This window comes from Limulus polyphemus, unplaced genomic scaffold, assembly GCF_000517525.1.
Source record: "Limulus polyphemus unplaced genomic scaffold, Limulus_polyphemus-2.1.2 Scaffold4550, whole genome shotgun sequence".
Lineage (NCBI taxonomy): Eukaryota > Metazoa > Arthropoda > Merostomata > Xiphosura > Limulidae > Limulus > Limulus polyphemus.
Window position 1 is genome coordinate 32,559 of NW_013670160.1, and position 25,093 is coordinate 57,651.

Consider the following 25,093-nt stretch of genomic DNA (forward strand, 5'->3'; position numbering starts at 1 on the left):
TAGCGTTATAAGTCCTCAAGCTTACTGCTGAGTCACCAAAAAAGGGCGCGATTTTAGAAACTTTTACAGTGGTTGTTCATAGACGATTAAATATTCAAAATAAAAAGATACTCCTTGACATTTGTAGCGCCATCTGTATATATCTTGAAGGGTCACGCACGCTTTTTATACGAGCTCGAAGGTTACGTTTACTGTTATATTAGTTTGTTTTGGGATTTATGTGTAGCACGTGAGTTATCAAGTGTCGAAAAATGGATCGACTGAGACGCGCTATCAGTAGAGAGGGGTACGATGTGGATGATGAAGAACAATCTATTGTTTCTCATCAGCCGACGGTAAAACTAATTATATCAAATGAACAGTGTATTAATACTATTAATACGATAGTTTTTCTTTATAAATTATAAGTAAAATAATATTACTATTGTACCGAGTACTACTACTACTGGTCGCTATGAAAATATTAGTAGTATAACTATTACTAACGAAGTACTAGTATTGAGTAGTAGTAGTAGTAGTACTAGTAATTTTTAGTAAAATTATTAGTTGTAATATTACTGTTGGTATTTCTAGTTATCCATTTCATTAGTATTAACTATTATTTGAGTGTTTATTTTATTATGTATGTCATAGATTTTGTTTAGTTAATATTAACTGTAGCATTACACTTCAGTTTTTAAACTTACAGAATTTTTTTTTATGTAACTTGCCACATGCTGTTATTAGAAAGTGGTTATAATTTATATAAACTTTTAAGTTGTAGTTAATTGTAAGTGGTATGTTACTACACAGATGACTTCTAATAAGTCTAAATGTTAATTTAAATGAAGCATTTGATTTAGTATTAGATGACTTGTAAATGTAATTGTAAGAGACATTGGATATGATATTTTGTATATTTATTTGATGATATTCTTATTTTTAAATTAATATATTTTTCAACTAAGTATAAAAGTTAAAATTGTATACTTTTTCTATTTTTGAGAGAAGAATGGTGGTGTTGGGAGTAGACATGGGAGTCACTGCTGTATCGTTTAGTATACACTGAAGTAGAACCAGCTTAAATTAGTAATTGGTATAAGCTGTAGGTCAGGTAAATGAAAAAAAGAAATTGTTAAACGCAGGTCTAAAGACTAATTTTGGGACACAATTATTATAAGATGGTAGTCATTTTCATTACAGGTTTATTGATTTGACTGCAAGGCTACATTTTTAGCATTAGTGTGCATACCTAGGCCATGGCATAAGAAATCGCTTGACATTTTAAGTTGTCTGTCGGGCTTTGTTTTTTTAATATGAAGAAAATGAAAAATTATTATTGTGGTGACTGATGTATATTTTGGTGGACTTCCATTTGAAATCTCTTAAAGGACAAAAATAATCTCTTCTGCTTCTGTTGGGTTTGGATCCCAATACTTTAGTCACATTTACCCAACCTTAATTCTCTGTATCTGCCTCACCTTATTCCTCCCTTTCCTCATTGGCTTCCCCTTTGTCTCAACCTTCTCCTGAATGTGTACATGTCTTGTCCCACTACTTCCTCTCTTTTACCATTTCCTGCTTCACAGGTCTCTATGGTCAACAGTCAGATTTTTTGCCAACAACTTCCGCAAACACTCGGTGGCCCCAGTGATTACGTGGAAGGTACAGGTCCGGTGGGGGCCAGATTTTTGCATTTTGACACTGTATGGAAGTCTTTCACTACAGACCCTTGGGTTCTGCAGGTTCTCTCTGAAGGGCTTGTACTTCATTTTTCTTCCCCTCCACCCCTGTCTTCTCACATAGTTATCTTCCTCCCTATTTAGGATCCTATTTCCAGCCATCATCTGTCCGAGGCAGTTCTCAACCTTCTTCACATGAGCACTGTAGAATGGATCGTCCCTTCTCAGCCAGGTTTCTATTCCCATCTGTTTGTTGTCCCCAAGAAGACTGAGGACTAGTGCCCCATCATCAATCTGTTTTTCTTGAACTGCTTCCCCAACCTTCTTTGATTCACCATGGAGTCATACTTATCTCTTTGATGGGTTTTCACTCATGGTCTGGGGATGATGAAGTTAGATGTCTCGAATGCCTACCTCCACATTCCCTTCTTCCAATTATCATGGTATTTTCTTCATTTTGTCCAACAGAGTTACATCTACAAGTTCCAGGCTCTTCTTTTCAGGTTGACTTTGGCTCCCTATGTTTTTTGTCTGGTGTTTAAGGCCTTTTCCCATCTTCTCCATTCCAGGGGGCCTTTGTTTCCACCATTACACAGACAACTGGCTATTTCTAGCTCCCTCACATATCACCTCTTCCTTTCACATTTAGTTTCTTCTTTGAGAAACTGCATGGGTAAGTTGGGTGGTCAAGGTGGAAGAGTCTTTCCTCTCCCCACTCAGTACCTTGTTCATCTTTGGGTAATTTTTAATTCTTGTCTTATCTGAGCCCAACCTTCTCCTGTTTGCTTATAATCTTTGGAGGTTCTGGTTCAGGCCATTTCCTTCCCTCTTTCTCTAACTGTATGAAAGATTCTATCTCTTTTGGGGATGTGGGCTTCTTTGGAGGCCCTCATATCCCTTGGTTGAGCCCACATGCATCTTCTTCAGTGGGCTTTACAAGATCTGCATTCAGTATTCCCTCGACACCACTGTCCATCTCCCTCTTTCCCTGCATGTGGACTTCACCTGGTGGTTGAACTGAGACAACAGCACAGTGGACATTCGTTCACCTTGTCCGGAGGTGCACTTCTTCACAATTGCTTCTCTTTTGGGTTGGGGTGTGAATTTGGACATGTAGGAGTTTTTGGAATGTTGGTCTGTAGTGGAGTCATCTCTGCATATCAATCACTTTGAACTGCTCACTGTTTATCAGGTTTTGGTTCATTTCCTTTTGCCTCTCCAGAACCGGTCAATTATGATCCATTCTTACAACTCTATGGTTGTCTTGTACATCACTCTGCAAGGGAGCACGTGGTCAAAGTATCTTTGTTTCCACACTTTGGACCTCTTGTTTTGGGCTCACAGCCATCACATTCATTTGATGGCATGTTATATACCAGATTCTCTGTGTCTGGTCATGGATCATTTATCGTGCCCTGATAAGATTCTCCCCATGGAGGTGTTTGGTTGTCTGTGTTCACGGTAGGGTACTCTGGAACTGGATGCATTTGCAACTCACCTGAATTCGAAGCTTCTCAGGTTTTGGTCTCCTATTCCTCCTCCTTTGGCTGTAGGTGTTGATGTCCTCAGTCAGGATTAGGGTGACCGACCTTTATGCATATCTATCCAATTGTCTTCTTCCTTGCATCTTCACTGTCATACGAGCCACTCCATGTCGAGTCCTCTTGGTGGCTCCACTTTGGTTGGCACATCTGTGGTTTTCACTTCTGAGCCTGCTCCTACTGACACCTCTTCCCCTCTCACCCACTCTACTCAAACAACCTCTTTCAGTCATCCTTCCTTTCCCCATTCTGTCTTCACATGTGACTTTTGTATGCTCCATTTCCAGAAGGGCTGGACTATCCCTAAGGGTTGATTCCATAATTTCACATTCAATGCAACATTCCTCCATGTTAATTTACAAATGTTTGTGGTATGTCTACTGTCATTGGTTTTCTCATCATGGTTTTCCTCCATCCCAATCTTCTCTCCCACACCTGACTTCCTTCCTTAACTGGCTTTTTGACAAGGGTGGTCAGATACACTATTGCTGGTTATTGCATGCCATTGTCAGCCACATTTGGTTTCACAAGATTTTGCCATGTCTTCACTTCTCTGGTCCTCACCCCTTTTGCCTTCACCATCCCCCCATGTCCTGCTGCCCTCCTTGATTGGAACCTCAGTGTTGTTCTACATGCCCTCACCCTTCCTCCCTTTGTTCCCATGTCTTCCTATTCCTTATATCATTTCATCTTACAGACCCTTTTCCCCCTCCTCTTGGTATGTGAACATCAATGTCCCTGGTCCTGTGTTATCCTTGACCCAGATTGGTTTTCATGCCCAAAACTTTGGCTGCACATAAGGGCAAATTTGCCTTCACTCCCATTTCCTTTGAATTTCTCACATTTATACTTGTTTTATCTATCCATAGTAGCAATTTAGGTCAATATATACTTAATTCCTTGAAGGGGACTGAAATATAACCAGGGGTGGTCAGAGACTTCAGTTTCTCTTCACCCCACTATGTGCATTATGATTAAGTAACACCTAACTTTAGAGAATTTTGGATTATCATGGGAGAGTTTTTTATATTAGGTTAAGTAGTGGGATTGCCTCAAGACATCAGGAGAAGCTGAGAGATCTGGAAATAAGATGAAGGAAAGAGAGTTTCTTGATGACTGTGCTGCTGTTTCATGAGACATTGACTGCCAGAACACAAAGAGGTAGTTGCGGTTGATACACGTGGCTTGTTCAGCACATTTTTTCAGTTCTCTGGCATTTTTGAGAGACTGGTAATACACACAATACAATTTATCAATAAAATATTTAAATTGATTGATTCATGTTGCACAATCTTTTTTCATTGTATCTCCAACAAACAGCTCAAGTCTGTGGTAAGCAAAGTGCCAAATTAAAATTGATGGAAATATTTTTAAAGTAATGTTGACACTGTTCTTGGCACCTAGCATCACTGCTGCACCATCGCATGCAAAAGCAATCAGATTTTCACTCAAGAAGCTGTCATCACAGCCTAACTTTTTCAGGTAATTCATCAAAGATTAAAATATACTGTTTGCTGTTATGTCTTTTAATTCTGTGACATAGAGAAATATATTCGTTGGTTGTTCCATCTCCGGTAGAATTGTTCGCACATAAATTATTAAAGATATTTGACTGATCGTGGTACTCTCGTCAATTAATAACGAAATCTTACATTTTGATTCAATGATTTTCTTAACGAGGGTTTTTTCAGTTCCTTCCCTAAATTTTTCACAATGTTTATGCATTCATTTGTAGAATGAAGTATTTTCTCCATGTTAGTACTGTTAAGCTCTTGGAGGTCAATTTCAGATTCAAAATCATTGAAGGCCTTATTTTTTTGTCAACTTTGTATTCAGTTCTAAATATTTTTTGCTGTAGTTTCTTTTTCCTTTACAAATGCTTTTGAGCAAACAGTTTCTAATATTTTTTTCTTGTTGTTGTTACATTTTCAGTGGCCTTATGAAATGAACTATTTTTTTTGCAACAAAGCCATATTAATCCACTCTTTTGATAGATTCACACTTTGTTCAGTTTTTTCAGGTCTGAGAGTTCCAAGTTGTTTGCATGTTTTACAGCCAAGTTTTTTATTTTTCACAATGAGCCAGTCATTTTTTTGGCAAAATTCTGGCAGATCTGTTACTTGTTCACTTTCTGTCACTTATTTTTCTGTCACTTTTTCAACTTTGATCACTTTTTCATTCCATATCACTTTTTGATTTCTGTCACTGTTTCTATTTTTGTTTCTTTTTCCCTTCCTGTAACTTTTTGGCACACATTTTCAGTCAATTGGAATTTCTTAGGAGCCGAGGAAAATGAGAAACAATATGTTATTTTACAGCTCATTATGGTTAACTATACAATAATGGGTAAAATAGCAAACCAAATTAAACTTCAAATGTTCAAATCACATTGCATAATCACATCACTGCATTTCACCTGACTACTGATTTGTGCCTGCTCATTGCTGAAAGGAATTGGTGGTGGGGAGGGTATGAGAAAGACACTTTCTAACAAGGTAAAGGGAAGGAGAATGCGTATCTGAACTTGTTGAGACAGCATCGGCAGATGTGCGACTTTAACAAGTTTGCCGGTACACATCAATTGTTTGCTGGTCCATTCCTGCCACTAATTGGAGTGGCTGTATCAGGAACAGTCTGCTTTTGAATACAGGATTCTATAGTCACCCATTGCGCTGTCTCTGGTGTTGCATACCTCACCCATTCTTCCAGTGGAGTACAAGAGTCCTTTTCAATTACTAACTCTTAACTGCTGGGGTGGTGAAGCGTAAGGGCTTCCTCCTGAATGTGCTCAATTCCAAGCACTTGAGAGTAGGGTGTTGTTTTGCTGGTGTACTGGTGTAGATGGTGTACAGGTACTCATTCTACCGTAGAGCTGAAATTCTTTTCTGATGCCGTCTGTTTATGGAATAGATTATTTCCACCACAATGCAGTTCACCCCTCTGGCTGAGCTCCCTCCTTCCTATCATCACCCAGACGTCGGTTCTCAGGGGTTACTGGTGTTGGTTGGTGATGAACCAGCCACACAAGTCCTCACATGTAAGTGGTCCAGGCATCCTCCTCCTATTGCAGATTGGATGATTCATTCCCAATGCTACCTGGTTCTGGACTGAAGTTGAACTGCCACATTACTGTCCACCTTCCTGCCATCGTTCAGGTGTTGGTTCCTGGGGGATACTGATGTTGGTTGTGTTGGACATACACACATGATAATGCAGGTTCTTCTTCCCTTCCAGTTCCTGTGTCTGAGGTTAATAATAGAGGTCCTTCCTACCATGGGCTGGGTGTTCCTATCATGGTACTGTTGGTGTTGGTTGATTTAGAACTCCCCCATCAAGGTCTGCTGTGCCCTAGCCACTCTACACCATGGGTCCCTTCATTTAAATTATGGGGTTTCTCCTGTGATTCCTCGCTTATTGTGACACGTCAGTTTCACAGGTGAAGAGTATACCAGGATCAGAAGTGGTGTGGTCTCCTACGGGTGTCTCTTACATACTCTATTCACACACCCCATGGGCTTTCTTCAGGCACTTTCTGAAGGGGACTCATCTAGGTAATGTTACACTAGTTCCTCCACCAGGTCAGTGTTGGATGCTAGCTGTTATGTGAGAAGAGGTAAGATATCATGTTGGAAGTTAACATTTTCCTACACTGAAAATGTGTAATTTTTTTTTTGACAGATTCTTACTTCTCACACTTCCCACCCTTCCTTCCCACTTTTGGTGTCTTTTTCTTTTTTATGTTACTCAATCTGAAAGTGAAGTTGATCTAAGCTGCATAGAGGGGGTCAGCTGTGCTAGGAGTTGTGTCTCATTCCTATTGGTGGAGGGTTGTTACATGCTATCATACAGCTGCCTTACATGTTCTCATGTGAGGATAGGTGTGAATAGTAAGGCTAGTTGTGAGAAAATATTTGGACATATAGAGGTTGGTACAAGTTGAGAAAAGCTGATACGTGAGAGGAGATAAGAATATATTGGAAATACATTTTCAGTGTAGGAAATAATGTTGACTTATAATTTAGAGAAGACAAGGGACCATTTGGTCCTTCAAAGTTGTCCTTGCACACCTACCCTTGAGAAAAGTAAATCCACCCTTTATTTTTAAGGAAATCATTGAATGCCCTCTTAAAACTTCCTTTTTAGATATACACAAATGTTTCATTTTAATTTAATACAAGATTTATGATTTAGACAGTTACAAAGCAGTGTGTTAAATTTAGTATTTTTAGAAGTGATATTGTATCGCAAGTTTACTTACATAATTGTTTACTAATCATTTGTCTTGTCAAAGGGTGTTCTAAAGTCATTGAATCCACCTGTGTGGACTTTGATGAAAAAGAGACATTTATTTAAAGCTCTGGATGTTATAATCAAAAGTGTAATGAAATTTTGTATATACATTTGACTTGTTTTGAATATATTATTTTAAAACAAGTGGATTGTGTGCTGTTCGTTTATTGTTGAAATTTATCGCCAACAAGTCACATAAAACCTGGCATTCCTTAATGTGCCAACTTCCTCTACTGGTGATGTCAACTCGCTGTATAAACTAATCAATTTATTTGAAAGTTAAAACTCTCATCCTCTTATTTTCAGAATACACCACAAAGGAATCGGAGGCTTTTATCCAAACATCTCCCCTCCCCAGATGATGTTGTAAACTTCAGAAAGATCACTTCATACCCTTCTTTTCTGAAGAGAAAATAAATTTAAGAAACCTTAACATTTCTCTGTAAGGTAATCCTTCATTCCCCAGAATCATTGTCATCGGAACTTTTTCCAGTAATTCAGTATTTTCTTAGATAAGGAGATCAAAACTGCATGCAGTATTCCAAGTGATGCCTAACTAATGATTTTTATAAATAGATAATTATCTCTTTTCACTTGTAATCAGTATGTCTATGAATATACTAATAGATATTAGTTTTACGACTAGCAGAGTATCTTAATGGCTTGAGTAACTTATCCTTTTCTTCGGTCATGTTGTTGAGTGAGTGTCCATGTATACTAAATGTGGGATATAAATTATGATAACTGAAATGTATTATCTTGCACTTAATATAATTAGAAGTAATTGACCAATTATTGTTCCAACTTACCAATTGATTTTTGTCATTCTGTGATATATAAAATATAAGGACAGTAAAGGACCTATTGTTCCATCTAGGTCTATCCCATCCATTAAACCAAATTTGATAAAGAAATTTATCCATCCTGTGTCATTCAAATATTTTTCTACCCTAACCTTAAACTTCCTTGAATATACTCTGAAGGCAACCCATTCCAAAGATTAACTACCCTGTTAGAAAAGTAAAACTGTCTTAGTTGAAGATGACTCTTTCCCTGCAAAAAATTTATATTTGTGTCTCACTGTTCAATCATTTTTACCAATAAGTGTGAAAAAAAAGATGATGCATTGGTGCTATTAATTCCCTTAACACTCTTAAACACTTCAATAAGATATTCTCTTCTTTCAACATAAAACAATTTCAAAGATCGTAATACGCTCTTGCATAACAATCTTTCCATTCCAGGTCTGTCTTAGTAGCCCTCCTTATCTGAACCCTTATAAACAATTCAATGTCTTTCGTAAGGTAAGGAGCAAAAGATTGAACAGAATACTCCAGATATGGCCTAATTAGTGATCTATATTTATACAATGAAATTATGATGGTGGGTGAATAAAAAGACTAGATTTGTAGCGGTTGCATCTTCATTTGTTACAAATATTATTTCAACTGTTTGGTTACATGGAGATTTTGTTGAGTAGGGAATTGATTTTGTATTGGATATGTGTATTTTCAATGTTAAGAACATTCTCCAGTAGCTACGTATGGCTAGAAAGTTTGGGCATTTGATTCAGATTGTAAAAGATGTCTTCTATGTGGGGATTTTCAATAATGTGGAAGTGGGGTTTGCTTTCTTAACTTGCACATACCACCAGGTGATCAAACTTTCTTTTGGCACTGGCAACTTATTTGGAGTAAAAAGTGTAAAATACTTCCATCTTCATCACTCATACTGTCAGTTTCATCATTATCAAATTCAATAGTTGTATATTTGAAAGATTTCATTGATTCTGTTGTATCAATGGACAAGAGTAACAGCATGCCTGTTGTCTTTGGCTTGATAATTCTTTAGTTCACTCCTTAACAGTTAAGAAGTGTTGAATCACTAGCCAATGCCATCCTCAAGTCAACTTCAAAACACTCCTCCATAAGTGAAAAATTTTCTGCAAGAGACCTGTTCCAACCTTCTACTATTCTTGGCTAGTACATATTTACACACGAGTGTCCTCCTGCATTGGCGTGAGCTTACAAACATGTATGACTCAATGAACAGTGACAAAATATTCTAAGCAGTAAAATCATAGTGAAACACCAGACAGTGATGAGTTTATATAATTTCACCATTTTAACAAATCTTTAAGTCTAACATTTAACACTGACTGAAAGAAACTGTTATCAATTAAGTAACAACTTCATTGTAGTCATTTCAATAAATTCTGTCTTTAATGTTAACTTTAACTGTTATGCTTGTTTCTTTTTCATTTTTGTCTGTTGTTGTAGGTAGGCTTAGCAAAATTTTTAAAGTTTCTTCCTTACTACCAAATTACTGGAGATGAAGAATGTTTTTTATTCCAAAAGAGTTATTATTGCCATAGGTACAAGCAGTGACCATAGCCTGACCACTTTTTCTTGGTATTTATTGCTACAATTTACAATTTTAAACTTGATTCTTTTAATTCCATATACTATGTTGTGTGTGTATGAAGTACTTGTAGTTAAAATGGCTCAAGATTCAATCTTATAGCATTAAATTTTAAAACTTTTTTTCTGGGGGGTATATGTCTCTAGAAATAACAATGTGGCAATGGCCTAAACACTCAACAAAATGCTTCCTACAGCAATGACAAGCCTTACTGGAGTGATTAAATAATTATGAATTAATTAAACAATCTCCATTCTTTAGTATTTTTGTGCTTAACTATGTAATGGGCACTAACCAGTCTTTTGAAATGCTTGAAATTGCAGGGGGATAATTTCAAAACATATCTCATAATGCCACTACCATTTTCAGTCTTTCCCTTGTGACATTATTATTTAATTTTATTTTATTACCTGCATTCTTATATTTTTGATTCAATTTATAATACTTGCACTTAGTTTTAACTGTTTTTGATGGTGAAGCAAATAAAAGGTTGACAGTATTTGTTTGTTTCTTTAGTTTTCATAATCAAATGTGTATTTTATTTTTATTTAAGTAGAAATTCTAACTATGCAAATACAATCATAATATACTATCAATAAGGTTTCCTAGGCTGCTCAAAATGGCAAAAATAACCTTTGGATTATTGGAAGGGGGGGGTATGCCAAAATTGTTCACCTTGAACACTTGGCCACTGTTTTGACCCCACCTTTGAATCTTGTGTACTAGTAGTTACATTGCATACTGGGAAGCACAATTAACTATAATAAATCTACATTTTCATCATCATTGAGGTATAAGTATTAATCAAATAACAAATAAAAATTTGAATAATCTCATCAAAAGCATTGCATGGACATTAAGTTATTTTTGAATTTCTCTGTTTAAACATAAGAAGTTCATTGTTTATGTATGTATGTATAAATAAATAAATGTTATCACTTATTAAATGTTTCCTGTTTATTTCAAAGGAATAAAATATGATAAACATCTGAGAAAGTTTTTAAATGTAAAATATACTTAATGGATCTTAGTTTACATTTCAATTTAAAAACAGTTCCATGAGGAATAGATACTGTGAAAGCCTTCTATGAAGTGCTTTATGAATTTTCTTCAACATATAGTTGGTTTTTCTAAGCAAAATATTTATTTCCTTTGCCTCTTGGAAGACTAATGTTTAGATTAAAAGATATTAAGACCAAAATAGTTTAGAAAAAAATTTTAGCTAGGACTGACTACTTGTAATCCTTAATTCTGAATATTTATTTATTTTTCAGATACCAGAAGAGCCATTGTCAACACCAAAGCCTCCAAACGTTAAAGGATTTACCATTTTCTTTTTATTAGGACTTATTTTTTCACTGGTTGTAAGTCATTCTTGCACATAAATAAAAACTTATGATTATTTTTAATTATTTATGAACTAGTTTCTAGTATTAAAAGCTACAATATATTAAGATAAAAATATATGTTGTTGTTGGAGAGAAATCATTGAAATCATTTCTTAAAGGTCAAAAGTTACCTCAAAAGTATGATGCTAGAAATATGTAAATGAAACTGAATGATTGAAAATGAATGGCATGTATGGACATTTTAATAATATTAAACATTTGCAGCTCCCAAAATTTTTTGTCAGATATGTAGACTGTTATAATGAAGCAGTTGGGGTAATATTTCAAGTTTGGATTCCTAAAATGTTAAAACAGTAGTAGTTTGCTCAAGTTGTTGCTTTACTATATTCCTGGAGGTAGGTAGGATTTATCATAGCCTGAATATCGCCCCATTTTTTTGTAGGTTGCTTGATGAAAGTTAGTCTTTAATATGTACATTTCTAGTGTATGTGAAATTCAGTAACCGTAGCCATTTCAGCTGCTTGGAAAGGCAATAACTTCGGTCAGGACAACATTTGATATTGATTGTGAAACTTATGACCAATGTATTGCACTTTTCTGTTTCATATTTTATAGTGGAAGTTAATGTTTTGGCTTGTTTAAGTTATATTTTGTTTTTAATGGTTTTATGTTTGTTACAACCTCATAGTTTCTGCACAGTCTCCACTAGAGACTGAAGTCAAAGACACATATTGAACATGTGTGAGTGTGGTTCATAATGGCTTTCATAGTTTCCTGTTGCTGTATTTCTTTTAAGCTTTAAGCTAAGATTAAACTAAAGGTTTACTATGTGACCACTATGAATTTATTGTATATTTTTACCTGGTTTCATTTGGTGAATTCTATTCCATTAAACCTTTGTTTCTATTCTGGCTTGTATTTGTATTGTTGTAATGCATTTTATATCTTTGGGTGTGTTCTTTTGAATTACTTGGTAAAAATAATGCCAAGCCCAGTCCATATAACAATAATGCATTAATTTATTTCTTCAGTAATTTCTTCTACTACAGGCACCATTCACTATGACACAAGATGTAGGTCTTTGTTTGCAATCAAACTTTTCAACATAAACTTTGAAACTACTCTAAGTCTAAAATACTAATAATGTTTAACAGAAATTTCTTTAATTGATAACAAACCTAACTAACTTACTGATTAGCTTAACAGAAGCACTAACTGTTCTGAATAATTTTTACTCAATTCCTTCCCTCTCAATACTTCACTGAATTCTTAATCAATGAACTAACTGGTCCTTCATTTCTCTTTACTTGTAATTATAACTAATTTACCAATCTAGTCACAATTTCTCAATTATTACCTCATTATCACAATTAGCAGCTCCCTCTAGCAAACATTTAGATAAGACATTAAGAATATAGCTTACAACACTGCCCTATTCCTGTATTGTAAAGTCCCTTGAATAGAATTGATACAAAAATAAAACACTACACTAGTCTTACTGATGATTTTCTCTTCCAAAGCTCGGAGCAAGTAGTGGGGATGACATCATGTCCCTTATTATCAATTGCTGTCTTGTTGCTATGAGGAGGATTCTTCCTAGACAGGTGATCAGTGATTTCACTGGTGGCTCTGTTTATTTTGATCCCCTGGAATAGATCCTGACAGAAACATTGGGATCATCAAAAGTTTGAATTTTCTCTGACAGTTTCTTTTCTGGCATTACCTAGTTGGCTATCCTCTCACTAATGTACATCCAAAGAAAATCACAGTGGATGACCTTTCACTTGGGTTGTTTGTTCCACTGGATTCTGTAAACCACAGCATTGATTCTTTTTAATACAACATATGGCCCTTCCATCCACCTGCTTTGGAGTTTGTCCCTTCATGTGATGAGAATTGTTTAGCCTTACTATGTAACCTTGATGAAATCTGGTATTATCAGCATTAACATTGTAGCAACTTTTCATATTATTGCAAACTAATTTAAGTCCTTCCCATGAGAAGTCATGGCTGACATATTTATTCTTCAGATCCATGAGAGTTCTTCTAACCATTAATCCTTCATGACATGCTGTAGAGTTTGGTTCCATTATGCCCCAGTCACTAGATGTAGACTTATTACTAAACCCCTGGTTTGAATATTTCACTTCTTGGGGGTAAAATGACCACCATCCTTCTTGTCACTAGAAGTTCAACCTCTGGTGTACTAATTGCTATGTAGTACCTAAGGATTTCCTGATTGTAGATTATGAAGCTATTTGAAGCTACCTAACCTTAAATCCATGTCTCAGCATGAACTCGGTTCCCAATATACACTTTTCTTCAATGTCAATCACCCACATATCATGAGATATAGAGTATTTCCTTCAGTAATGGTAACTTCCAACTTTATTTTTGATAGGACTTATTTGGATAAGGCAACTACCAATGCTTGATAGAATTATGACTTTCAGGTGGAAGGTTCTTTTAAATAAGCAGCAAGTTTCTTTGGTTGTTTTCTTTTCCAAGGCTCACAGTGTGCATATGGGATGAACTATTGTCTCTTATCATCACTTGCTTTACAGTTATCTCTCTGAACCTTTATTACTGAATACTTGTAGTTATAACTAATGTACCAATCTAGATATTAGTCAACTTCTTGATTATTACATGATCATCTTCACATGATTAACAGCTCCGTGATATCCTAATGTTGATTAACTTGTTGACAATATTCTATCATTAAATCTGACAGCATATTGTAATATAAATAATAATTGTGTATAAGCTATCTGGTGAAGCTTACGTCATTGATTCTTTAATTACAGTGTGTTTTCTCTAATATATGTTAGTTTTCAAGAAAATGTAAACTGAGTTATCTCATTCACATGTATGTTGCTAAAGTTTGTTCTACGTAAGACCTCAGACATGCAGACCTTCATTCCTGGGCCATTTAGGAGTTGTTCAACAAATGAGCCATCGAGAAGGTTGACCCCATTCATCCAGGATTCTATTCTCGTCTATTTCTGGTGTCTTGACTAAAACATTTCCTACAGCCTCCTCGTTTTACCATGAAATCTTTTCTTCAACTTCAGTGGCACTTCACACCAGGTCTTTGGATGACCAAGTTCATATTACAGATGTCTACCCTTCACATCCCCATTGCAGAGTCTTTTTGTCGATTTCTACGTTTTGTGCACGAGGAATAGGTGTTGCAGTTCCGAGCTGTCCTGTTTGGACTTGCTTCAGCAACATATGTTTTCTGCTGATTAGTATGAGCCTTTGTGCAGCATATCCATTTTCTGGGTCTGTGCACACATCACTATATGGATGATTGGCTTCTTTTGGTACCAACCATCATGTTGCCGAACTACATACCCAGATTCTTCTTATCAGGTTGGAAAAATCCATTCTCTCACCAACTCAATACCTAGTCCATTTTGGAGTGTTTTTGAACACATTTGAGTTGGGCTCAATCATCTTTCTTCAGACTTCACAATATGGAAGGGATTGTCAGGTGTTTGTTTACATCACCTTCTCCCACTGGGTGGTTGATTCTGTCTGTTTTGGGGATTTAGCCTTCCCTAAAATCCCTCATGACATTGGGTCGGGCCCATATGAGATCCCTTCAATGGTCACTTTGTGACCAGTGGCTCGTGCATATTGATCCTTTGGATCAAACAGTCTCTTTGCTTGAGAACAATTTTGCAGATCTCAAGTGGTGGCTAGACAGGAACAACATGACTATCATGACTCAGACATGGTTTCCTCTTCTTTGGTTTCTCCAGAAATGTCCATCACTACCTCTTTGCCCATCCTTGTTGAGACAACCTCAGTCCAATATTCAACACCAGGATGTTCGTCGACTCAAGCTTCATGTATGGAAGTTATGCAGTCCTTTGCTCGACATAGAGGTTTAATTTCTAAAGTTTCCGTTCATTTGACTAAATCCCTCTGTCGACCTACTATGGCAATCTATCAGTGGAAATGGGCTACATATCATCAGTAGTACCGTGCAGCATGTCCCCCCCAAAAATTCTACTAGTGGAGCCTTTACCACACACCCAGTTTCCAGTCGCTGGGGTGGTGGACAGAGGATTTTCTTTCGGATTGTTTTCTCCACTCTCTGAGAAGGAGCAAAGTTGTGACCCTGGTCCATGGAAGTTTTTTCCAGATGTCAGTAGGAGCAGAACTAACTTACGTGGGAGCCTACTCGTAAAACTGGTTCAGATTTGATGCTTAGCTATCAGGTGGGGGTGTGCTTGGACCCTTTTATGAACACTGTCAGGTTTTAGGTTGTTCAAACAGGGATCCACTATGTCCTTGTAAATCTGAACACAATGTGGTCTCATCTTAGGGCCTTGGTGGAACAGTGTCCCATGTCCTCTCCATAATTCCATGGGTAAGTGGAATTCTCCTTGCCCACTTGGTTGGAGAGTGAAAATGACTGTTCATCAATCCAGACTGGATGAGTTCTGGATCTTGGGTGGAGTATGGCATATATGATTCCGTCAATCCAAGCCTGAGATGCTGCCTTTTGGACTTCTTCAGATTGATAAGAAGGATTGTCCACTTTGGTTTTGCTTTCTTTCTTTCATAAATCCAGTAGTTCAGCTGCGTGGTTGGGGCTGACCTATCATACTTACTTGTGTACTATGAACTATGCTCTCACTGGCTCTCCATCTTCTTAGTATGGGATTCTAGCTATAAGTGGCAGCGGAGGTATGTATGTTTTGGAAGTTATCATTTTCTTAATCTGAAAATGTATTTCCAAACTTACTTACCTCCACTGACACTCTTCCTCCCTACTAAGAGCTGATGTTAGTGACCGGGATGGGGTAGGTCTTGAAAAAGTGATTATATTGTCTGCATACAGAGCTTATATACAGTACCTGCATTGAGGGCATGTGAGGGCTGGTGTAAAGTTTTGCAAATTAGGTATTGCTGAGGGCAGTTGAGTGGGGTATAAAAGACTGGAGCAAGTGAACACAGTGTTTAGATGGCAAAGAACAATGGAAGAGGGAGATCGAGAAATAGCTATAAGTGTCAGCAGAGGTAAGTATGTTTAGAAATCCATTTTCAGATGATGAAATGATAACTTCCAAACGTGTAGTGTTCCCAACCTGGGTCCTTAGTTGAGCACAGTTGTTCCATATCCTTCCCATAATTCCGGGGGCAAGTGGAATGTACCTTGTCTACACAGTTGGGAGTGAGGATGAATGTTCATAATTCTAGACTAGATGAGTTCTGTTACCTTTGGTTGAGTAAGGCATACATAATTTTGTCATTCCAAGCCTGGTGTGTTGCCTTTCGGACTACTTCAGGTGGAGGAGAAGGTTTGTCCACTTTGGTGTTACTTACTTTCTCGTCATGCTTCTGGTGGCTTGAAATGCATCACTTTATGGCTACAGGTTGGGATCCACTCACAAATAAATATATATAATGTTGTGGTCCAATTGCCCTAGCCACCAATGTGAGATATAGAGTCCAAGACCCCTTAATTCCAACCCCGAGTAGTGGAACCATAGCTATCTGGTTGGGGCTGACCTATAGTGATGATAACTCATGTGTGATTCTATTCACGATACAGGAATTAAATTCAGGGTGAAGAGTATAACTGTTCTGGATGTAGTGCGATTCCCCCACTAAGGTGCCAAGCTTCTATTGACACACCCATGATCTGTGCAGATGCTTTCTTTATAGATAATGCCCTCACTGGCCCCTCCACCTTCTCATTGTGAGATTCTAGCTATAAGTGGAAGAGGAGGTACGTTTGTTTTGGAAGTTAACATTTTCCTAAATTGAAAATGTATTTCCAATAATACCTACACTCTCTTGCCCATATTCCACACTAAAAGCTGGTGTTAGAGACTGGGATGGAGTCAGTCTTGAAAAAGTGATAACATTATCTGACTGGGGTGCTTATATATACAGTACCAAGATGGAGGGCACATTGACTTAAGTGGAGAGTATCATGAGATAAACATCACCAAGGACAATTGAGTAGAGTATAAAAGACTGAAGCAAGCAAAAAAAAATCAGACCACTGCTTAGATGGGCAAAGGAAGAAACCCTGGTGGTCATGTAATAGCTATAAGTGTCAGCAGAGGTAAGTATTATTGGAAATACATTTTCCATTTAGAAAAATGTTAACTTCCTGCATGTAGTAGTATGTACTGTGCTACTATGTTTTTGTTCTCCTTAAGCCTTTTGTCAACTAAATTTTTTGAGATGTACCTAAATTTCAAATTGAAAAATTTCACTTAGTTTCTAATGTTATTATTCATCTTAATTTTTTTTCACTGAAACAAAGAGATAATATGTAGTATTTAGTTATATTTCAAATAATTCATTTTTGTGGATCTTATTCAATATGATTTCTTGTATCCATGTTTCTGAAGTCTCCCAAGTTCCAGACACTATTCAACAGTAGTCCTATTCAGCTTCAGTGGTGACTGAAGGTATTCTGATGAAGAGTGATAGTAATGTCATTGTACATCAATTGGTTGATTCTGTTGTATATTGTTCATTTCACACCCAAGACTTGTAGCCTTCTGTTTTTGTATATCCTGCCAAATCATCTTTGAATAATTTTTACCAGCTCTACTCACCAAGTATATGGCACTGTTTATCTTACTCCAGTTTTTTCTGCTGGTTCACAGGTGAGCTTATTGCATGAGCCTCAGATCTGAAATTTTTCTCTCTCTCCAATATTCACTTTCATGCAGATTCTTCTCTCTCTCATCTTTGTGCTGACTCTCAGTTGACACATCCTTCTCCCACTTTGAGGCTCCTACTCTATGGCCTATCATTGCTTGGGGATATTTTTCTTCATCTACTTTGACTTTGTCTCACCCTCAATCTGATTATCTTTGTCTTTTTTTCTGCTCAATTTCTTTGCTGTCTATCATTTTTACAACTTCTTTCTGAGGCTCTGCACCATGAACTTAACAAATTTACAGGGTAAGACTGCTTCTACCTGTTTTCTGTGCTGGCCTAGATTTGTTCTGTTGCTGTTGCCTTGTTAACTTAGTTTCTTTGTTTCTGGGATTTACTTGGTTGAGTTTTCTTACATTATGAAGTTAGACTCCCTCAGTCTTATCTCAGGGGTCTTCTTTGGCATCCTTCATTAAAGAAAATTTTTGAGAGAGAGTTGTTCATAATTTGGAAATTATAGATGAAGCTACTTGTCAACAGACATCCCTGCTTACATTGGTTTTCCTCCTAACTATGTCTTCTTTCTGTCCCCCTCAGATCCCTTGCATCTTTGGTGCTTGGAGGAAACTGTGTCTTCCCTCTGGGCAATTAACACAATGGAACAGATCCTCATCCTCACTACAGGGTTTTACTTCAGTCTTTTAGTATTTCAGTGGATTTGTTTCCACTTTGTGACTTCCTTCAACACCATGTTTCCACTCCTTTGGTTACAATCCTAGACCCTGCTGCCTCAGTGATGGATGCTGTGAGTCAGCATTGTTTCAACGTCTTTCTGTATGCATGTCCTCCTCTTTCGTATGTTGCTGTCTCCAACTTGCAATAGTGTACAGCTTAACATATTGCTCTAGCTACACTTTACAGTTATGATCTGCTGATTCCCTGGAATATACATGGCAGTCGAGCAGCCTCCAAATTCTACCCACCTATGTGACATTGGCAAAAAGGAGGAAGTTCTTTTGAAGGAACATCTCTGAGCAACCACTAATATTGGGCCAAGATTATTCCTTGCTAGAGGTGGATGTAGTCTCTCACTGAATACTGCTCCCACTATGGTGATGACAAAACCTTGTCGAAACGTTGTACAGTTTTCTTCATTACCCATTCAAGCCATCTCCAACCATTATTACTGCTCCCACTAGGTTCCCCTCCTCTATATATTGGGAGATACACCTATGAGCAGGAGCCTATTAAGGTTTACTGGCACTCTAGTCCCTCAAGGCTGGATGTGCCACTTCCTTCTCGAATGACTCGAAAGGAAACCTATCTATCAGTGTGAGAACAATAAATTAAAGTTCAATGAAATGGATAGAAATTTCAAAATTCAATTTCACAATCAAATATATTTTCATTTTTTTATCGAAGTGTTTCACTCTAAACCCAAGTCTATTGAAAGCCTATTGGTTAATATGCCCCTGTCTATGAGTTTATCCTTTTTGTCACTGTATTCTCAGAAAGGAGCTTATCATTTGAATTTCTTTCTTTACATTAACCCATCCACCATTTATTAATTATTAATTCTAGCTATTTGTTTTGTGAAGAGGTATCTTAATCTGAAGATGACATTTTCTGTACCTGAACATGCATTTCAGATAGAAACCCACGTCTTCACAGAACCACCTATCCTACTTCCCACTTGTGGTGTATTTATTTGCCTAATCAAAAATGTGATTTTGGTTTACACAAAATGCTCAAGGGGAGGTACTGTGCAACATAACTAGTTCATTATATGTTATGTGTAGGGTGATAGCTCTTTGAATGGCTTGGCACATTGGCAAGAAGTTTTGGCAGTAGTGCTCAGGTGCTAGCTTATTGTTTTGTAGAAAGGTGAGTAACTATCTGAAATATATTTTCAGCTAGGGAAATTGTTAACATACATAAGACTGTTCTGATGCAAGCATAGCACAGCATGAAGCATTTACAAAGCAATGCTACCAAGTTTGATTGTTACTTCATGCCATACACTCACAGTCCGTGCTAGTGTATGTTCTAATTGTAACTTGTAATGAAATACAAATGCTAAGAATTATTCAGTAAAACTGCATGCTTATGAAGTATTTGAATCTGCATATTTGAACATGCCATATCAAAACCAAATAAGAGAGTAGTTACACAAAGTTTACACATGGTAATGTCTATGAATTTCACTTGCTTATGATTATTTTGATTTGGCCCATTTGAAAATATTCTGCACTGCCATTCAGCACGGTTTTCCTTTAATGTAGCATGAGCTCTTCTGTTATTTTTATCTTACCAGATAAAAATCCATTATCTGAGAAATATTTTAGTTTCCCAAATCGAAAATAATCACAATCATTAGTTAAAGTATCGTTCAAATATCAGGAAATGTTGTTTCACATCATATATTGATATTGTAAAATGTGTATCAAACTCTATTGTATTTTACTCATTAGTGTCCTCTGTGTAGTTGATTAGTGTATATGATAAAACATGTTTGAATGATGTCGGTTAATGTCCATATATGGTGTTCAACAGTGCACCCCCACCCCACCCCTACCACACACACACACACACACACACACACACACACACACACACACACACACACACACACACATTTGTTGGCAAGTATTTCTTTCTTTTTTGTTTAGTTTCTGCATTCAGGAGCCATCACATTATGGCTATCATATACAATTGCATGTTCTACTTCATCTTGTATCTGCAACAAATACCACTTCAATTCAAGTATACCTAACACTGAAGCCACTACTAAAGCACGCTTGGAGCAGTCTTATTTGAAATTAATCATGATTAGTTGATAATACCACATGAATCTGTGGATGTTATTTTTTAAGCATAAATTATGGCAAATCTCTGACTGCTGCTATTGTCAGAGAGAACTATAACAGTTATAGAATCATATCTCTTGTGGCATCTTGAATAACATCAGGCTTATACCCCACAGTGTAGTGTTGGTTTTCAGAGGCCCTTGTGTTCATACAAATATTAGGTTCCTTCTAGGTGGAAGAACAATGAACTGCTGTAGAAAACTTATCTTCTACTTCTTGTGACCCATAGTAATTCTGATAATATGCTTCTCCTGGTGAAAAGTATCTTGTATGCCCCCAGGTTCATCCTCATCTCCTGGTGCTAGCTTTCTCTCTTAGCAGTGAGACTTCTCCAGCTGGCAGACTTCGTCCACCAGCAGCTCCTTTAGTCCCCTTTTGCTGCACAAAGGTGACAATGACCAGTATCTGAATGTGACTGCCTTGAATAATATTGTTTTGGATGCCCCATAGAGAATACTATTTAGTCTTGGGACCACCAGCCCACAGGTGATTACATGCACCCACAGTTACTCATGTCTTCTATGAACTGAACTCTGAACTTGGTTAGATCTGATCAGCAGCTTTTGGTGTTCCAGACTGTAGTTCTTCTGTGTTTGTGTCAATAAAGAGAAGGCTTCTAGATGATGACACTCTCTCTCACAATGATCTTCCCCTTTCAGTTTTATCTACTTCCTGAACAGTAAAGTAAACCCATTAAAATATCAAAAGATACCTTGCAAAAACAAATCTTGTTATGGTAGCAGAAAAATTTAACTTTGCTACCTTACTTTGTTGTATTCTTAGGTACACTAGATTTCGTTATATATATAAGAATAGCAGGAGAAAGATGAGAAAGTGTTATGCAGACTAAAAACAGAATTTTTTACTTGAGTTGAAATAAAATGACTGAATACAATGTAATTACAATTAAAAACAATCTAATTTGAACAATATAAATTGAACTTGCATTCACAAAGATGACTAACAGTACTGGTTTATATCATCTCTCTCGAAAGTGCACTGGTTTTCCCTGTCATTTCATCATTTCATGGGTTGTTGAAACAGAAGAGAATATCCTCTACGAGTTGTTAAACTGTACACAGTTGACTTCACTAGAGAAACTGCATGATACTAAACCACATAATTCTTCACTGAAACCTTTGTTGATAGTTTAGCAACATGTAAGGGTAATGACCTGTAACAGTGTGTAACTATGAAAATTGTAAGTTAACCATATTGTAAAATTGGTCTTTCTGTGAAATCTATGTGAATGTCCTAAAGCATGTATGTGTAAAAAAAAAAATTGTAGGTAAAGATGAAATATTTGCTTGTTTAAATTGAAAAGGAAAAGAAACACTTGAGTTTCAAAAAGCACAAGGCCCTTGATTTGCAATCTGTGGATTGATGGTTTGAGTCCTGCCACCGATCATGCTAGCTCTCTCAGCCACGGAGGTGTTTGTAATATGACGATTTACTCCACTATTCTTTGATAAAATAGTTCGTGGTAGATAGTGTTAACTAGTCATTTACCCTCTAGTCTATGACTTTTGAATTAGAGACAGCTAGCATAGATAGGCCATGAGTAGCTGTGAATGAAATTGAAAAACAAACAAAAAAAGCACAGTTGTATGGATTTTGGATACCACAGTCACATTGCTCATATTCTTGTCCTTTAGTAATTGTGACAGATGAATTTTCTTCATGCTGTTATTAATTTTATAAGATGTTGAAAATTTCAATGCTACTTCTCAGTTTTATCTGCAATTTTCACTTCTGACACAGTTTGGTACATATCGTACTTCTATTGGGTTATTTTATAACTGATATATATAACCCACACATAAAATGAATAAGATTAGTTTTGCATAGAAATCATACGGTTGAAAAAAATGTTTAATTCATTGCTCTAAGCACAGCATATAATCTAGTAACTAAAACTCAAAATATACATCAATTTATATATTACATACAAATAATAGCTTGTAAAAAATCTGTACGAAACATATATTAGTCTTAATCTATTTATGGAAAAATAACTACAAGCAATCAAATGTATGTTGTGTATAACTCACTGGCACAAGTCTAGTTTAGGGACATACTATGTTTCCTACCCCTTTTAGCTAAAAATAAGATTTTCTAAATTGTTGTTTCTGATATGGCACATTACCTCTGCTTACATGTATAGCTATTCTTGTTCAGTGCTGCTCTCTATATGCAAAAATTATTTTTGCATACCACAAGCCTTGAACTCCCACGTACCCCCCCTCTACGATCAATGTGGTTCAACTGCATCTTGCATGTAAATCATCATGTGCCAACTCTCCACCAATAGGAGTATGACACACCCTCCTGATGCATGTGACTCCCTCTAATTGATTCTATTGAACTACCACTTCTTGTTAAGCAGTGCTGATGTTTTTGTATTTTTTGCTCTTTTCACATGTTCTATTTTTTTTTTTTTGCGGAGTAGTGATTTACTTAATTTATTCCTTTGCTACAGTTATTTTTTCTGTAGTAGTTTGCCATGATAACTTGCCTATCATTTGTTGGAATCGTTATATGAGGTGTCCTTTTTCTTCCGACATTGTTTGGGTTTCACCTGCATTGTCCAAACCCTTTCATGATGAGGAGGATTTTGACAGTTTTTTTTCTCCTCCTAACTAGGCTGTGCCTTCCCATGCATCTCCAACGAAATCTACTATGCCTAACTCTACGTTTTTGGATATGCTTTCTCAGGTGTGTTTTGTTTTCTTGTTTTTACTGGTTTCATATAATACTGTTCCTTCCATTTTTTACATGACACTCATCATTAGTCCCTTGTTTTCCCTCCTTCCCCTGACATCATAGTTCATGCTGAGCATTTCATTTCTCAGTTGAAGATTGGTGTTAGCATGCCTCAGGAGATATACTTTCCCTTCTTCCTCTTCCTTGGCACTGTTATCTTCTTTGGCCCTGTCTCTTCGCACATGGTTATGTTGCTGTTAGGATCATATTGGGAAGCATACTGTCTTCTCACAGGTTCATCTACCTTCCCCTTATCTTTGTGACTTCCAGATGGCTTCTTTTCACCACTGGTTTGTTTTTGGAGATTTTCCAGAGACATTGAAATCAAGTGTATTAAGTGTAGACTCTGTGAGTACACATTCGACTCTTTCGTCTTTGGTTGCTCGTTTTTCTCATTCTGATACCATGAACTCTACCAGAACTGTTTCTTGTTCTGCATCCTCCTGTCCTTTAACAGTTCTTACAACTAGGATTTCAAAATTTTATTTTGCTGGTACAGTACCAAAACATCATGTTCCATCTAAACAATTTCACTAATGTGGCCTATTTCAATCACTTTGGGAGCACCCATTACTGTTCCATTTGTGGTCAAACATTAGACCTCCTTTATTGAGCCCATATGCTGCAGCTAAATCTCCTTGTGTGCCAGGTTCTGGGTGCTTTTCACCTTGTGGCAGATTGTTTTTCAAGACCCAACCAGGTTTATCTCACAGAGTTGTTTCTCGACCCTCAAGTTTTCATGTGGCTATGAAATCAATGAGGCATTCCTCATCTGGATGCTTTTGCTACTTTACTCCAACACCAAGTTACCTCTTTTTTGCTCTCTGGTTTATCATCCTCAGACCCTGGCAGTGAAGTTTCTCAGTCAGAACTGGACCAGCGAGTTCCATTTACATTTCTTCTGGATAGATTTTTTCCTACTTAAAACTTCGGTGGCTTGTGAGAGTCATTCTTACTTCATCCCATTTTCTTTTCCATCTCCTTCCTACATTTATTCCTGGTCTGCTCCAGATAGACTTCTGTGTCCAGTATGTGACTGTCACTGTTCCATTGCCTGCATGGCTCCTTTAGTGGTTCCCATTTCACCTTTTAATTTCCAGGCACTGTTCATCTATGTGTGTGTGATCTTTCTTCTTCTACCCTTATGATTTGAGATCATCAACTAATTCAATTGGCCTATTCCTCCATGTCTGTTTCTCCCCGGATTGTGTTCAATATGTCTTTACTTAAGATCAGGCACTTTCCCTTTTTCCTGGAGTCTCACCTCTGTCGTCCATTTGAGGAAACTCTTCAGTGAGACATGTGATCTACTCCTCATACATTCATCTTCCACTATCTTTATTGGGTAGCTCTTTCTTCCTCATTGTGGTAGTGCCTTCCACTTGTTGCGATCCTTCAGACTTTGCTGTGGCTGTGACTGGGTAAGTTATCTTTTCTATATATATTTTTCGTTGTACAAAACTTGAAGATAGCTTTGGTATACAGAAACATCTGTTAGCTAAGTTCTTGCACAGATCTTAAAATATAACGTTCATAAATGGAAACATCGGCTCATGTAGATACGT

At 36.9% G+C, this 25,093-nt stretch overlaps 1 protein-coding gene across 1 annotated transcript in view; it reads left to right on the top strand.

The window, feature by feature from the left end:
- The first annotated feature begins 205 nt into the window (after positions 1 to 205).
- Positions 206 to 25,093, top strand: part of LOC111088840 (vesicle transport protein SFT2A-like) — a 51,889-nt gene continuing 27,001 nt past the window's right edge. The window contains exons 1-2 of the mRNA XM_022399945.1: positions 206 to 335; positions 11,188 to 11,277. Of these exons, the coding sequence (XP_022255653.1) occupies positions 252 to 335; positions 11,188 to 11,277 (174 nt within the window). The 5' untranslated portion in view covers positions 206 to 251. The remainder of the gene's footprint in view (positions 336 to 11,187; positions 11,278 to 25,093) is intronic.